The 15,878-nt window shown below is 50.1% G+C and overlaps 1 protein-coding gene across 1 annotated transcript; it reads left to right on the top strand.

Moving 5' to 3' along the window:
• The first annotated feature begins 2,388 nt into the window (after positions 1–2,388).
• On the top strand, positions 2,389–15,317 carry LOC140722141 (zinc-binding protein A33-like). The gene is made up of 6 exons (XM_073036936.1): positions 2,389–2,779; positions 2,858–2,953; positions 3,824–4,057; positions 5,085–5,107; positions 5,204–5,322; positions 14,713–15,317. The coding sequence occupies exons 1-6, from the start codon at positions 2,747–2,749 to the stop codon at positions 15,312–15,314; spliced, it is 1,107 nt and encodes a 368-aa protein (XP_072893037.1). The 5' UTR covers positions 2,389–2,746; the 3' UTR covers positions 15,315–15,317.
• Positions 15,318–15,878: the final 561 nt, after the last annotated feature.

The raw sequence follows: 15,878 nt of genomic DNA on the forward strand, positions 1-15,878 counted from the left end.
GCCGGTCACACTGAGGCAGCTGCGGACAACAGGCCCCAATCCCCGGCGGGGAAAGGCCAGGCACCCTCAGGCAGCTGCGGACAACAGGCCCCAGTCCCCGGTGAGGAAAGGCCGGTCACACCTGAGGCAGCTGCGGACAACAGGCCCCGATCCCCGGCGGGGAAAGGCCGGTCACCCTCAGGCAGCTGCGGACAACAGGCCCCAATCCCTGGTGAGGAAAGGCCGGTCACCCTGAGGCTGCGGACAACAGGCCCCGATCCCCGGCGGGGAAAGGCCGGGCACCCTCAGGCAGCTGCGGACAACAGGCCCCGATCCCCGGCGGGGAAAGGCCGGTCACCCTCAGGCAGCTGCTGACAACAGGCCCCAATCCCCGGTGAGGAAAGGCCGGTCACACTGAGGCAGCTGCGGACAACAGGCCCCGATCCCCGGCGGGGAAAGGCCAGGCACCCTCAGGCAGCTGCGGACAACAGGCCCCAGTCCCCGGTGAGGAAAGGCCGGTCACCCTGAGGCAGCCTGCGGACAACAGGCCCCGATCCCCGGCGGGGAAAGGCCGGTCACCCTCAGGCAGCTGCGGACAACAGGCCCCAATCCCCGGCGGGGAAAGGCCGGTCACCCTCAGGCAGCTGCGGACAACAGGCCCCGATCCCCGGCGGGGAAATGCCGGTCACCCTCAGGCAGCTGCGGACAACAGGCCCCAATCCCCGGCGAGGAAGCTCCTGCCAGTAACTTTGTTTATCGCTTGTGCATGTGAACTTTGCGTTAATGAACTTGGGAACAGTTCCTCCAGACTAACACCACCGACCACAAGTCACCAGGAAGGACTCGATGTACACGGTGAACACACACAAAATGCTGGAGGAACTCAGCGGGCCAGGCAACCTCTATGGAAATAAAGTACAATTTGACACTTCGGACCGAAACGCTTCGGCAGGTCTGGGGGGAAAAAGGCTGAGGAGATTTAAAAGGTGGGGAGGGAGAGAGAAACACTCGGTGAGAGGTGAAACCTGAAGGGGGAGAGGTGAAGTAAAGAGCTGGGAAGTTGATTGGTGAAAGAGGTATAAGGCTGGAGAAGGGGGAGTCTGACAGAAGAGGGACAGAAAGCCATGGAAGGAAAAAAGAGGGGAGGAGCACCGTAGGGAGGCGATGGGCGGCAAGGAGTTAAGGTGGGAGAGGGAAAAGGGGGATGGGGAATGGTGAAGGAGAGGGATTGGGGGCATTACCAGAAGTTCGAGGGATCCAAGGAGACCTTGCTTTTTGGCTTGAGCACAGAGGGCAAAGAGTGGTTGTAGATGGTTCCTATCTGTATGGAAGATGGTGACCAGTGGTTTTCCGCAGGGATCTGTTCTGGGATCCCTCCTCTTTGTGGTTTTAATTATTGACCTGGATGAGGAAGCAGAAGGATGAGTTGGTAAATTTGCTGAGGACACAAAGGTTGGGGTGTTGGGGATAGTCTGAAGGGGCTGTCAGAGGTTACAGCAGACATCGATAGGATGCAAAACTGGGCTGAGGAGTAGCAGATGGACTTCAACTGAGGTAAGTGTAAGGTGGTTCATTTTGGTAGGTCAAATTTGAAGACAGAATGTAATATTAATGGTAAGAATATTGGCAGTGTGGAGGATCAGCGAGACCTTGTCCAGGGGACACTCATATCTGCTGCGCAGGTTGACAGTATGGTTAAGAAGGCGTATGTTGTGTTGGCCTTCATCAACTGTGGGAAGTAATTGAGTTCAAGAGCCGTGGGGTAATGTTACAGGTATATAAGACCTTGGTCAGACCCCACTTGGAGTACTGTGTTCAGTTCTGGTCACCTCACTACAGGAAGATTGTGGATACTATAGAGAGAGTGCAGAGGAGATTACAAAGATGTTGCCTGGATTGGAGGGCGTACCTTATGAGACAAGTTGAGTAAACTGGCATTGAAGTGACGGAGGATGAGAGGAGACGTGATAGAGATGTATAAGATGATGTGAGGCATTGATTGTGTGGATGGCCAGAGGCTTTTTCCCAGGGCTGAAATGGCTAACATGAGGGGGCATAGTTTTAAGGTGCTTGGAAGGAGGTACAAGGGGAGGTCAGAGGTAAATTTTTCAAAGAGTGGTGGGTGCATTGAATGCAAAGTGAAGGTGGTAGAACCGGGTACAATAAAGGCTTTTTAGAGACTCTTATTTATTTATATTCAGACCTCTTTAATGTGTTTCTCATCCCACCCTGACGTGGAAATTGCCGCGATTCCTGCCCAGAGAACACTTGGAGCAACGTTGTTCATTCCCGAGACTGCAGCGCCCCCTAGTGGACATTCCAGGTACTGCCGGGTTCAGCAGCTCTCGAAGTGAAAGGATTCTGAACCAGGAAGTACCGGGAGTTAACATGGCTTCGAAAGGACAGGTCGAGAGTTTAATCGAGGAGGTAATTTGTCCCATCTGCCTGGATTTCTTCACCGATCCGGTGTCACTGGAGTGTGGTCACTACTTCTGCCGCTCCTGCATCACACGGTGTTGGGAAAGGGAGAAGAGAAACTCCTGCCCGGAATGCAGAAGAGGAGTTTGCAGACCGCACCCTCAAGGGCAATCGGGTTTTAGCAAATCTGTCTGAGAAAGCTCGGAAACTAAACCTGAATCCGAAAGGGAAGGAAAGTAAACTTCACTGCGAGGAACATGAGGAAGAACTGAAGCTGTTTTGTGAGACGGACAGGAAACTGATCTGCCTGATCTGTGCGACTGCGCGGGAACACAAGTCTCACAACTTCATGCCGGTTAAAGAAGCCGTTAAAATTTACCAGGTAAAACTAACCCGCTTTCGATCGTCTGTTTATGTTGTCTTTTTGTTTTGTCTAATCCATTAACTCTTTAATTCCCAGGATCGGGTTAAATCTTCCTTGGACTCTCTCACAAAAAGGAAATCAGACTTTCAGGAAATGGAGCAGCAACAGAAAGAGAAGATTTCTGGATTTCGGGTGAGGCTTCCTGAGCAGAATTTACAATCTTGTTGTGTAGTTTTGTTCCCTTTAATGCAGAATAGCAGAGTATCGCAGCTCCAGTGCCCTGGGTTCGATCCTAACCTCTGGTGCTGTCTGCGTGGAGTTTGCACGTTCTCTCTGTAACCAGTACCTTCTTTTAGCCGACAATCAACTCAATGTGGTATTTACAGACACTGTAGTTGTAAACTGATGTAAACCAGACGGATGTTTTGACTGTTCAGGATTGAACAGTAAATTGGCAACTGTAATTAACCCTGTGAAGGGGTATTGTATGTGAATCAGGTGGGAGTTAATGGGTCAGTGAGGAAGACTGGGTTTGAGGGAAATGTGATCGAATATCTGGGAACCACTCACTTGCTGCCTGTTATGCCACTGGAGTTTGGGGAAGGTCCTCCATCTCCGGCAGTGTTCATGTCTTCATTCAACATGTCAGTAGCTACTTCTCGGTTTTCACTACTGTCAGTCATGCAGGTCCTGAGTGGAGACTCGGGAATAACATGGCACTCAGATGTAGAAAGACTCTTCATTGTTTCCGTAACAGTTTTGTTTCACCAGTCAGTATTGTTAGCCCTGAGCTGAACCCATGAACCTGGAGGACCAGTGGACCACTCTTACTCTGGCCTCTACCCTTTGACCTGTTGGCATGGGTGACCCTACCAAGGGTCAAAGCATAAAGCCCACATTCCAGCCAACAGAGTTCTTTGGGTCATTGAGGCACACAAGCCTCCAAACCCAACCGCAAGGTTGTGGTCCTCTTGGATGATAATGGGCTGGACAGACCCTTCCATATCATAAGGAAATACATCAGGGCCAAATAATAAACCAGCCTCTCCTTTCATTCAACAGGAACAGTCACAAAGCATTCAGTCCCACATCACATCCCAGTTTGATGAACTGCGCCGGATTATCACCGAGAAAGAGCAGCGTGCACTCCGAGATCTCAGGGAAGAAGAGGAGAGGATTCTAAATCAAATGGAGAAAAATCTTCAGGAGATTCAAGCGAATTTAAATGCCATCTACAAGGAAATATCAAAGTTACAGGAACAGATGGATCAACAAGACAATATCATATTCCTCATGGTGAGAGATTTCAGTTTGGTCCTGTAAAAGTACATAGGCACAAAATGATGTATTTTAACTCAGTGTGGGATTTACAGATACTGGAGTTGTAAACTGATTGAAACCAGACGGATGTTTTGACTGTTCAGGGTTGTTGTCTCCAAACCGGCCTCTCACAACATCTGTACATCGCTGGACAGTCTGCATTCTTCTCTGGAATGTTTACTCTGATCGTAGCACTGAGCCAGTGATCACTTCTGTGATTCCCACGTATAATATCCCCTGAGACTCAGAGTAACATCCCACTGAAGTCACAGACTGTGAGTGTGTCTGGTGCAGTGGGTGTGAGGGTCTCTCTGTTGATCAGTGGGAACTGAGGTTGAATTCCAGAATGTGACCTACACATCGGATTTACCATCTATATCTGGTTTGTATCAGGTTCATTGTTTTGGAGAATTTTGCACTGTCTTTTGTTTTTCAGAAATATTTTTCATCAGATTATATCCCATTTTCATCAGAGACAGGACTTTCAGTCCATTCTCTCCTATCAGTTTCCCTGGTGCACAAGCCTCCTCCCACCTACTCACCACACCCAGTAACAGTGTCCCCAACTCCATGGTCCCTCATGTGTTTATCCAGCTTCCCCATTACATTCAATCTCTGCTGTTCCACTTCAGCCACTCCTGTAGCAGTGAGTTCCACATTCTCTTCACTACATTTCTTGTGGGATTTATTAACAACCAACTGATGTTTTATCTTTGACTTATTGTCTCCACACAAGCAGAAATATTTTCGATCAAATACATTCAGAATCTTAAAACCTGTCCAGTCTCTCCTGTAAGTTCCTTCTCTCTGTTATCGTATAATTCTCATAAATATTCCTTGTACTTTCTCCCATGGTTCAATGTCCCTCTTTCTCAGTTCGTTTCAGTGGGAATGAGTTCAGTGGGAATTTTCAGCAGTTTTTAATAACCTGTCTAAGATTCCTGCTGTTCGGATGCCGATGGTCAGTCTCAGTCAATTGAGATCTGTGTTTTATTTATTTCAGGAGGAAGCTCGTCGGAAGAGGAGGTAGGACATGGTCTTCACTGAAACTCTGTATGGATTTGTAAAATAGTTCAAATATCACTGATGGTCAGTTTATAACCATCTGTATAATATTTACAGGATTAGTGATGATAGCCACACATTGTCAGTGACAGATGGTGCCCTATTGGTTGAAAAATTCGATCACCCCTATTTGCTCGACATAGCATCGGAAGAAGTGATTGGCGGCATTAAACACGGTAAGACATAAGATTCATTTGTGCTTGTTTATGAGACACTACTAAGTCATAATTAGATGCCAAATATGGCTTGTCAATGACCTTCTGAAAATCCAAGTACACGACATCAACTGGTTCTCCTTTGTTTATCTGGCTTGTTATTTCTTCAAAGAATTCCAACTGATTTGTCAGGCAAGATTTTCCCTTGAGGAAACCATGGCCTATTTTATCATGTGCCTCCAAGTTCCCTGACAACTCCTCCTTAATAATCAACTTCACCATCTTCCCAGCCACTGAGGTCAGACTAACTGGCCTAGAGTTTCCTTTATTCCCTCTCTCTTCTTGAACAGTGGAGTGACATTTTCAAATTTCCAGTCTTCCAGAACCATTGAAGAATCTAGTGATTTTTGAAGGATCGTTACAAATGCCTCCATGATCTCTTCAGCCACCTCTTTCTGAACTCTGGCATGTACACTGTCTAGTCCAGGTGACAGCTACCTAAAGATCTTTCCGTTTCCCAAGAACCTGTTCTCTAGTAATGCTAACTTCACGCCCGGCACGTCGCCTGACACTTGGAACTTCCACCATACTGCTAGTGCCTTCCACAGTGAAGACTGATGCAAAATATGTCTTCAGTTCATCCACCCTTTCATTGTCCCCCATTACTACCTCTCCAGCATTGTTTTCCAGCAGTCCGATATCCACTCCTGCCTCTCTCTAATCCAGAGATTAGGACCGCCTGGGTACTAATTTCTGGATTGCTGCCTGCGCCACGTGCCAGTGAGGGTAGAAACACGATGATCTGGCAGGTAAATGTGTGGCTGAGAAGCTGGTGCAGGGGGGGCAGGCTTCAGGTTCTTGGATCATTGGGATCCCCCTGGGGGAGGTATGACCTGATCAGAAGTGATGGGTTGCACCTGAACCCAAGGGGGACCAATATTCTTGCGGGCAGGTTTGTTAGAGCTATTGGGGAGGGTTTAAACTAATTTTGTAGGAGGGTGGGAACTGGAGTGAAGGGACTCAGGATAGGACGGATGGTAAAAATGGTAATGATAGCCTGCAGTCAGACTGTCAGGAAGGGCAGGCAGGTGATGGAACTCAGTTGCAGCCAACAGGCTGAGTATCAAAACTTTAGGGATGCAGAATCAGAAAGGACAGCAAATACGGTACTCAAGCTGTTGTATCTAAATGCACGTAGTATAAGAAATAAAGTGGATGATCTTGTTGCACGATTACCGATTGCCAGGTATGATGTTGTGGCCGTCACTGAATTGTGGCTGAAGGATGGTTGTAGTTGGGAGCTGAATGTCCAGGGTTACACATTATATCGGAGTGATAGGAAGATAGGCAGAGGGGGTGGTGTGGCTCTACTGGTAGATAATGGCATCAAATCAGTAGAAGGATGTGACATAGGATCGGAAGATGTTGAATACTTGTGGGTTGAGTTCAGAAACGGCAAGGTTAAAAAGACCTTGATGGCAGTTATACACAGGCCTCCAACAGAGCTGGGCAGTGGACCACAGATTACAACAGGAAATAGAAAAGCTGTGTCAAAAGGGCAATGTTCTGGTAGTCATGGGAGATTTTAACATGCAGGTTGATTGGGAAAATCAGGTTGATAATGGATCTCAAGAGTGAGTCTGTTGAATCCCTAAGAGATGGCATTTAAAGCAGTTTGTCATTGAGCCTACTAGGGGATCAGCTATACTGGATTGGCTGTTACGTAATGAACCAGAGGTGATTAGGGAGCTGAAGGTAAAAAACCCTGAGGAACCAGTGATCACAGTATGATTGAGTTTAACTTGAAATTTGATAGAGAGAAAGTAAAGTAGCAGTCGCCAACCCGTCGATCACAATCGACTGGTTGATCTTTGAGACTTTCCCAGTAGATCCCGAAAAAAATTCAAAAATAAATACACAAATACTGTTGAAAGATTGATTCCGGGTTGCGGGGTTTTGTTCCGTTCTTTCTGCCCAGTGTGCGTGTGTGTAGCTCCCCCGCATTACACAGTGTAATTCAACACGTACAAACACACTGGATGGACTCAGCAGGTCGGGCAGAGTCCGTTGAAATGAACAGTCAACCTGCTGACTGCTGAGTTCATCCAGCTTGTTTGTACGTGTTGATGTGACCACAGCATCTGCAGTGTACTTTGTGTTTACACAGTGTAATTCAGAGGTCCCCAACCACCGGGCCGTGAGGAAACGATATGAGTCAGCTGCACCTTTCCTCACTCCCTGTCTTGCCCACTGTTGAACTTGAACCCACGCGAGGTCATCAGTCGTCTAAACGCAGTGATACCGTCGCGCCAGGAATCACTGGTTCGCCTCACGCAGCCGGCGAGAAGTGCCGTTGGTACTGGCCTGGAGCGCGGAGAGGTGGGCGCCGCCTCTAAACCTGTTCACCACACCGAATGTTCGTGGGGAACCCGGTGCTAAAATATTCACAGACGATCTAATTCGGGCTCAGGGTTCCGTAAGTAGCAGAGCAGCTACCGCGCTGCGATCTGTTGATACAAACTTTTGTCGGCCGATAGATCCTACAAGGTGGGTGGGCACCCTGTCACTCTCCCCGCTCTGTCGCTTTCTTCGGACTGGAACCGGCACGGGGACCTCCGGCCCTGACCTTGTCCTCTCACCCCACCCACGACCAGCCGCACCCGGCCAGGGTGTCTGGCGGAGGGCGGGCGGGCGGAGGCTGCAGTTTGGGCCTGGAGGCTGTCTAATGAGGCAGTGAAATCCTCAAAACTGCTTCGGTACCTTGATTCCAAGCACCCCGCACTTAAAGACAAACCCGCTGAGTTTTTTGAGCGGAGAAAACGTGAGCAAGTGGGACAAAAGCTAAGTGCCGAGAGCCGCAAAAACTAAATTGTGCAATAGACTGGACATAAGGAACCTGCTTCGAGTATCGCTGTATTCTGGTCGTGTTTAATCCCCCCCCCCCCCCACCCCCGCCGGCGGCCGGTCGGCAAGAATATTGTCAATATTAAACCGGTCCGCGGTGCAAAAAAGGGTGTGTACCCCTGGTGTTTATACATTATTTCTACTTCCGGGTTGCAGGGTTTTAATTCCGGTCTTTCCTGCCCCAGTGTGCATGTGTGTAACTAATCAATCTGGGGGTCGATGTCTTCTTTGACTGTGGCCGAGGTAGGGTATCTTGGGCTTAAAAAGGTTGGTGACCACTAAAGTAAAGGCTGATGTAGCAGTATTTCAGTGGAGTAAGGGAAATTACAGTGGTATGAGAGAGGAGTTGGCCAAAGTAGATTGGAAAGAGCTGCTGGCAGGGATGTCAGCAGAGCAGCAATGGTGTGTGTTTCTGGGGAAATGAGGAAGCTGCAGGATGTGAGTATGTTTTCATTTCTTCCAAAAACGAAGAACTACACAAATTGTAAAATAGTACAACCATGACTGACAAGGGATGTCAAAACTATTGTAAAAGCAAAAGAAAGGACATACAACAAAGCAAAAATTTGTGGGATGATAGTGGATTGGGAAGTTTTTAAAAACCTAAACAGAGCAACTAAAACAATCATTGGAAAGGAAAAGATGAAATGTGAAAGCAAGCTAGCAAATAATATCAAAGTGGATGGTAAAAGTTTTTTCACGTATGTTAAAAATAAAAGAGAAATGAGAGTGGATATAAGACCGCCAGAAAATGAGGCAGGAAAATTAATAACAGGGGACAAGGAGATGGCGGATGAACTAAATGACTATTTTGCATCAGTCTTCACTGTGGAAGACACTAACAGTATGCCTGATGTAGTGTGTGAAGGAAGAGAAGTGGGTGCAGTTACTATTACAAGAGAGAAGGTGCTCAAAAAGCTGAAAGACCTAAAGGTACATAAGTCACCTGGACCACAGGAACTGCACCCTAGGGTTCTGAAAGATGTAGCATTAAATATTATGGTGGCATTAGAAATGACCTTTCAAAAATGATTGGAGTCTGGCATGGTGTCAGAGGAGTGGAAAATTCTTTAAGAAAGGAGGAAGGCAGCAGAAAGGAAATTATAGACCAGTTAGCCTGACCTCAGTGGTTGAGAAGAAGTTTGAGTCAGTTGTTAAGGATGAGGTGATGGAGCACATGGTGACACAGGACGTCGTGATACAGGACAAGATGGTATAAAATCAGCATGGTTTCCTTCAGGGAAAATCCTGCCTGACAAACCTGTTGGAATTCTTTGAGCAGATTACAAGTAGGATAGATAAAGGGGATGTAGTGGATGTTGTATATTTGGAGATTCAGAAGGCCTTTGATAAGGTGCCACACATGAGGCTGCTTCCCAAGTTAAGAGCCCGTGGTATTATAGGGAAGTTGCTGACATGGTTAGACATTGGTCCCTCCCAACTAATCAATGCACACCTAAATTATTGGTCACCTTAATTGGATTATCTCGCCCAGCCCCATGCTTTAAAAGGTGAGACTTGCCCTTAGCTCGCCCTCTCTTACAGGCAACCACATTGGAGGTAAGTGCATTGATTTATGCTTGGTAAGGTCTATCGTTTGTCCTGATAAGGGAGCCACAACTATCCAAGGTCAAGGGGGATAGCTGTTGTAGTGCCTTTCCCTTGTTCTTTGTTTGTGTAACCGTACCCTGTCCCCACACCGCTTCCTGTGTATTGTAGTTGCTTGTGTTGACCCGACTTGCCCTTGTAAATAAATTCCTTAGTATTAAAACTGTGTGTGTCCAGGCCTCTACTGTTGAGACTCAAAGAACCAGTTATTTTCCGTCACAACAGCATATAAAACACTTAAGAACCAATGTTTCAGCGCCGGGTTCGATACAGTGACAGACCACTCCCAAGTGTGCTCTTCACCGTGCCGGTTTGATGTGGAGGATCAAAAACCCAAAACCCAATAATTAAACCACTGCGTTGCTTAGTAATCATTGTAGCTTTCATCGGGGCAGAGCCTTTCTCACTTTATCCTTTAAAATTGTTCCGATCGTTGACCGACTGCAGCCTAACACTTTACAATGACCGATGGCATTTCACCACTTTCTGGGTAAACATGCCCACCTGCAAGGTCATTTCCGAGTAAGAGATCAACATTGTCTATCGGTAGTTCAGATCGCACCCCTATTGTGACTGGTCCAGATACCAAGTCGCATTTCAGAATTATCTTATGCAAAGTCACGGTCTCAGTCCCCTTTCCAATACCTTTGATAATATTCACCACCATATCACCATATAACAATTACAGCACGGAAACAGGCCTTCTCGGCCCTTCTAGTCCGTGCTGAACACTTACTCTCAACGCCCCCGACTCTCAAATCTCCATCTCAGCACCGAACTCCAAAACACTCTTTCATATCAGTGACTGAAAAGCTCCAGTATCGCTCCAGATTCTCACTGGAACCGGAGTTGATCCCTCCTTCACAGACACAAACCCATTTGAAATAAATCTCTCAAATCCCTCTTGAACTCGGTCAGACCCCTCCTTCTTCAGTGGTGTTTTAACCGTCTGAACGCAGGCATTTGGGGTTCTCTCTCTCTCTGTCCTGTTTTCCCTTTTCATAGCAAAACAATTGGATGCCGCATGACCAGGCTTCCCACAAAAGTAACACTTGAAACTGGGAAATTTTTCTTTTGACTGCTTCCCTTCCTCCTGACTTTTATCACTAGTCCCCGGTTTACTCTCTGGTTTAGCCGGTGGGTTATCTTTGTTATCCCTGCTACTCCTTTGGTAGCTCTTGCTCGGGAAAAACTTTACCTTGTGGGTTAAAGCATACTCGTCTGCTAACTTAGCAGACTCTGACAGAATCTCAGCCTCTCTCTCATTCAGGTACGTTCTTATGTTGTCAGCGACCCGGGTTCATGTCCCGTTACTGCCTGTCAGGAGTTTGTACGTTCTCCCATGACCACGTGGGTTTCTTCCAGGTGCTCTAGTTGCACAGTCCAAACCTGTACTGGTTGGCAGGTTAATTGGTCATTGTAACTTGTCCCATGGTCAGGCTGGGATTAAATCAGGGGTTGCTGGGTGGTGGGGGTCATTGTAACTTGTCCCATGGTCAGGCTCGGATTAAATCAGGGGTTGCTGGGTGGTGGGGGTCATTGTAACTTGTCCCATGGTCAGGCTCGGATTAAATCAGGGGTTGCTGGGTGGTGGGGGTCATTGTAACTTGTCCCATGGTCAGGCTCGGATTAAATCAGGGATTGTTGGGTGGTGATGGATGTCATTGTAACTTGTTCCATGGTCAGGCTCGGATTAAATTGGGTTGCTGGGTGGTGGGGGGTCAAAGGGTCGGAAGGGCCTATTCCGTGCTGTATCTCAATAAATAAATTACAGCTGATGAAAGTGCAGTAGACATCGTCTCCATGGAGTTTAGCGAGGGATTGGACAAGGTAGCAGAGAGTTAGATCACATGGGATACGGTACGATCTGGAATAGGATACAGAGTTGTCTGGGTGGAGTCCTGTGACCAGTGGTTGTTCTGCAGGGATCGGTGCTGGGTCCACTGTTTTTCATCATTCATATGAATGATTTGGAGAGAATGTAGGTGAAGTGTTTAGTAGGTTTGTGAAGGACTCTAAATTTGGTGGTTTCATGGACAGTGAAGAGGTTATTTATTTATTTAGAGACAGTGTGAAACAGGCCGTCCCAGACCAACGACCCGCTCCACCCAGCACCCCAACTATTTAAAACCAGCCTAATCACGGGGCAATGTACAATGACCATTAACAACAACACAGGCCCTTCAGCCCATCTGGTCTATACTGAAGCATTTAAACTACCTGCTCCCATCGACCTGCACTGGGACCCATGGTCCTCCAACTCCGACCATCCATGTACCGTCCAAACTTCACTTAAATGTTTAAATCGAGCTTGCATGCACCACTTGGGCTGGCAGCTCGTTCCACGCTCTCACAACCCTCTGAATGAAGCAGTTTCCCCTCATGTTCCCCTTAAACTTTTCATCTTTCACCTTTAACCCATGACCTCTGGTTGTAATCCCACACACCCTCTGTGGAAAAAGCCTGCTTGCATTTACCCTATCTATACCCCCTCATTATTTTGTATACCTCTATCAAATCTCCCCTCAGTCTTCTATGTTACAGGAATAAAGTCCTAAACTATTCAATCTTTCCTCATGACTCAGGTCCTCCAGTCCCAGCTACATCCCTGGAAATTTTCTCTGTACTCTTGCAAACTTATTTACATCCTTCCTGTAGGTAGGTAACCAAAACTGTACACAATATCCCAAATTAGGCGGCCCCAGGTCTCAGACAACTTCAACGTACCATCCATCTACCTGTAACATCACTTTCGATGTATTCTGGACCTGTGTTCCCAGATCTGCTGTAGAACAGAGTCCTCAGTGCCCGACCATTCACTGTGAAAGACCTACACTGGGGTCCTACCGAAGAGCAACAGCTCACACTTGTCTGCATTAAATTCCAGCTGACACTTTTCAGCCCATTTTCCCAGCTGCTCCAGATCCCACTGCAAGTAATGATGGGCTTCCTCGCTGTCCACTCCTCCCCAATCTGAGGGATGAATCGGGAGCACCCGGAGGAAATGCACGAGGTCCCGGGGAGAAAGTACAAACTCCTTACAGATGGTGTTGGAATTGAACTCTGAACTCTGGAATGCCCCAAGGTGCAACAGTATTGTGTTATCCACTACATAACCCTCTTGCTCATGGTTTATCCAAGATTACAACGAGATCTTGATTAATTGGGTCTCTGGGCCATTGGATGGAATTTGATTTTAATTCAGAGAGATGAGGGTGTTGCATTTTGGAAGGTAAACCAGGACAGGATTTACACATCAATCGGGGGCCCTGGAGAGTGTTGTGGAACAGAGAGACCAGGAGGTGATTGCCTTCATCAGACAGAATACTGAGTACAGGAACTGGGACGTCACGTTATGAGTGTACAAGACATTGGGAAGGCCACATTTGGAGCAGAGTAACATACAAACTGCTGGAGGAACTCAGCAGGTCAGGCAGCATCTATGGATATGAATAAACAGTTGATGATTTGGGCCAAGGTTTTGTGTGTGTTGCTTTGGATTTCCAGCATCTACAGACTTTCTTGTCTTTATGATTTTGATCACCCTGTACAGTTCTGGTTATCTTTCTACAGGAAGGATGTCATTAAACTGAGAGGGTATAAAACAGATTTACAAGGATGTTACTGGGACTGGAGAGTTTGGGTTATAAGGAGAGGCTGAATATTCTGGGTCTCTCTCACACCCGTTTCCACTGCTATCTCCCGTCTTTCTTTCCAATCGAGGAAAGGTCTCGGCTTGAAACAGCGACTGTACATCTCCCTTATCACACGCTGCTTGACCCGCTGAGATTCTCCAGAATTTTGTGTTGTTGATCGAGGAAAATCCGCTCTCCATGTCGAGGAAAAACCTCGGGACGATGCCGGTTGTCCATCCGCTGTATTTGGGTAAAACCCCGGGAAAGGGTCCTGTCGCCCATCCAACTACGCCTGAGGCCCAGCGGCCTCTCCCCACGGTCCCGGGGCCGCGCTGCCCGAGTCTCCCCCCGATCCCCGGGGCCGCGCTGCCCGAGTCTCCCCCCGGTCCCGGAGCCGCGCTGCCCGAGTCTCCCCCCGATCCCCGGGGCCGCGCTGCCCGAGTCTCCCCCCGGTCCCGGAGCCGCGCTGCCCGAGTCTCCCCCCGATCCCCGGGGCCGCGCTGCCCGAGTCTCCCCCCGATCCCCGGGGCCGCGCTGCCCGAGTCTCCCCACGGTCCCGGGGCCGCGCTGCCCGAGTCTCCCCCCGATCCCCGGGGCCGCGCTGCCCGAGTCTCCCCCCGATCCCCGGGGCCGCGCTGCCCGAGTCTCCCCCCGATCCCCGGGGCCGCGCTGCCCGAGTCTCCCCCCCGATCCCCGGGGCCGCGCTGCCCGAGTCTCCCCACGGTCCCGGGGCCGCGCTGCCCGAGTCTCCCCCGGTCCCCGGGGCCGCGCTGCCCGAGTCTCCCCCCGATCCCCGGGGCCGCGCTGCCCGAGTCTCCTCCCGATCCCGGGGCCGCGCTGCCCGAGTCTCCCCCCCGATCCCCGGGGCCGCGCTGCCCGAGTCTCCCCACGGTCCCGGGGCCGCGCTGCCCGAGTCTCCCCTGGTCCCGGGGCCGCGCTGCCCGAGACTCCCCCCGATCCCCGGGGCCGCGCTGCCCGAGTCTCCCCCCGATCCCGGAGCCGCGCTGCCCGAGTCTCCCCCCCGATCCCCGGGGCCGCGCTGCCCGAGTCTCCCCCGGTCCCGGAGCCGCGCTGCCCGAGTCTCCCCCCCCGATCCCGGGGCCGCGCTGCCCGAGTCTCCCCCGATCCCGGGGCCGCGCTGCCCGAGTCTCCCCCCGATCCCCGGGGCCGCGCTGCCCGAGTCTCCCCCCGATCCCCGGGGCCGCGCTGCCCGAGTCTCCCCCCGATCCCCGGGCACTCTCTAATTCTCTGCTTCTCCCCCCAGTCTCTGTCACCCTGGATGTGGAAACGGCGCATCCGGGGCTCGAGGTGTCTGAGGATCGGAAGAGTGTGAGATACACTGGGACCCGGAGGAATCTCCCTGACACCGGGAAGAGGTTCACAGACCGGGCTTGTGTGCTGGGATCGGAGGGATTCACATCGGGGAGACATTACTGGGAGGTGGAGGTGACGGGGAATCGGGGCTGGGGTCTGGGAGTCGCCGCAGAGTCTGTGGAGAGGAAGGGACGGGTCACAGAGAGTCCGGAGACCGGATTCTGGACCATCTCGCGGCTTGATGACGTGATGTGGGTTTACATCTCCCCTTTGTCCCGTCTCCCGGCCGATCCCATCCCCGGGAGGGTGGGAGTTTATCTCAGTTACGAGTCCGGGACAGTTTCATTTTACAACGCGGAGACCAAGTCCCATCTCCACACCTTCACCGGGAATAAATTCACGGAGAAACTTTATCCTTTCTTCTGGACTATCTATAAAAACGAGTGGCTGAGAATCTGCTCCGGGTCTGTAAACGGGTCGGGTCCGGGACCGGCGTCAGGAGTCAGTCAGTGTAAATATAAATGTGCGGAGAGTGAAATAAACACGATGTGAGAATTATCGATCCATTAATTTTAACTCGTTCACCGCATCCGTCAACGGAACAGAAACACTGCGGATTCAGCAGCAGCCGCGGGCGGCGGGTCCTGAGCTCCCCGGCTCCCCCGGGTGCTAAAGTCCACCAGGACTGACAGGGTAACTGGGGCAAGTGGTGGTGGTGCTGACTGGGAGAGGGAGGTCAGGGTGAATCTTGGTAACACGGGACATGTTGTGGTGGTAACACACAAAGCGCCTGGGTCTCCCACCGTGTCAGGCAACATCTATGGAGGGAAATGGGCAGGTGAGGGGTGGATCCAGGTGAGGGGTAATACCTGAGGGAGGGGTGATAGATGAGGGACGGGTGGAAATGTGTCAGAAATTGGGAGGTGAGAGGTGTCAGTGACAAAGGGCTGAAGATTTTGGAATCTGACAGGAGGGGAAAGTGACCCCGGAGTAAAGGGAGGGAGGTGGGGATGAGTGTGAGGGTGATGGGCAGATGGAGAGGGTCAGGAGGAGAGTGGGTGATCGGCAGATGGAGAGGGTGGGGAGGAGTGTGGGGGATGGGTAGATGGAGAGGTG

Source organism: Hemitrygon akajei, chromosome 2 (genome assembly GCF_048418815.1).
Source record: "Hemitrygon akajei chromosome 2, sHemAka1.3, whole genome shotgun sequence".
In the NCBI taxonomy this organism is placed as follows: domain Eukaryota; kingdom Metazoa; phylum Chordata; class Chondrichthyes; order Myliobatiformes; family Dasyatidae; genus Hemitrygon; species Hemitrygon akajei.

What these genes read in the sequence shown, in the direction of transcription:
- LOC140722141 (XM_073036936.1), top strand. Translation starts at nt 2,747, where the DNA reads ATGCCGGTTAAAGAAGCCGTTAAAATTTACCAG. An exon ending in AGAAGATTTCTGGATTTCGG is followed by an intron (nt 2,954 to 3,823) that starts GTGAGGCTTCCT and finishes TTCATTCAACAG; the next exon opens with GAACAGTCACAAAGCATTCA. An exon ending in GAAGCTCGTCGGAAGAGGAG is followed by an intron (nt 5,108 to 5,203) that starts GTAGGACATGGT and finishes TAATATTTACAG; the next exon opens with GATTAGTGATGATAGCCACA.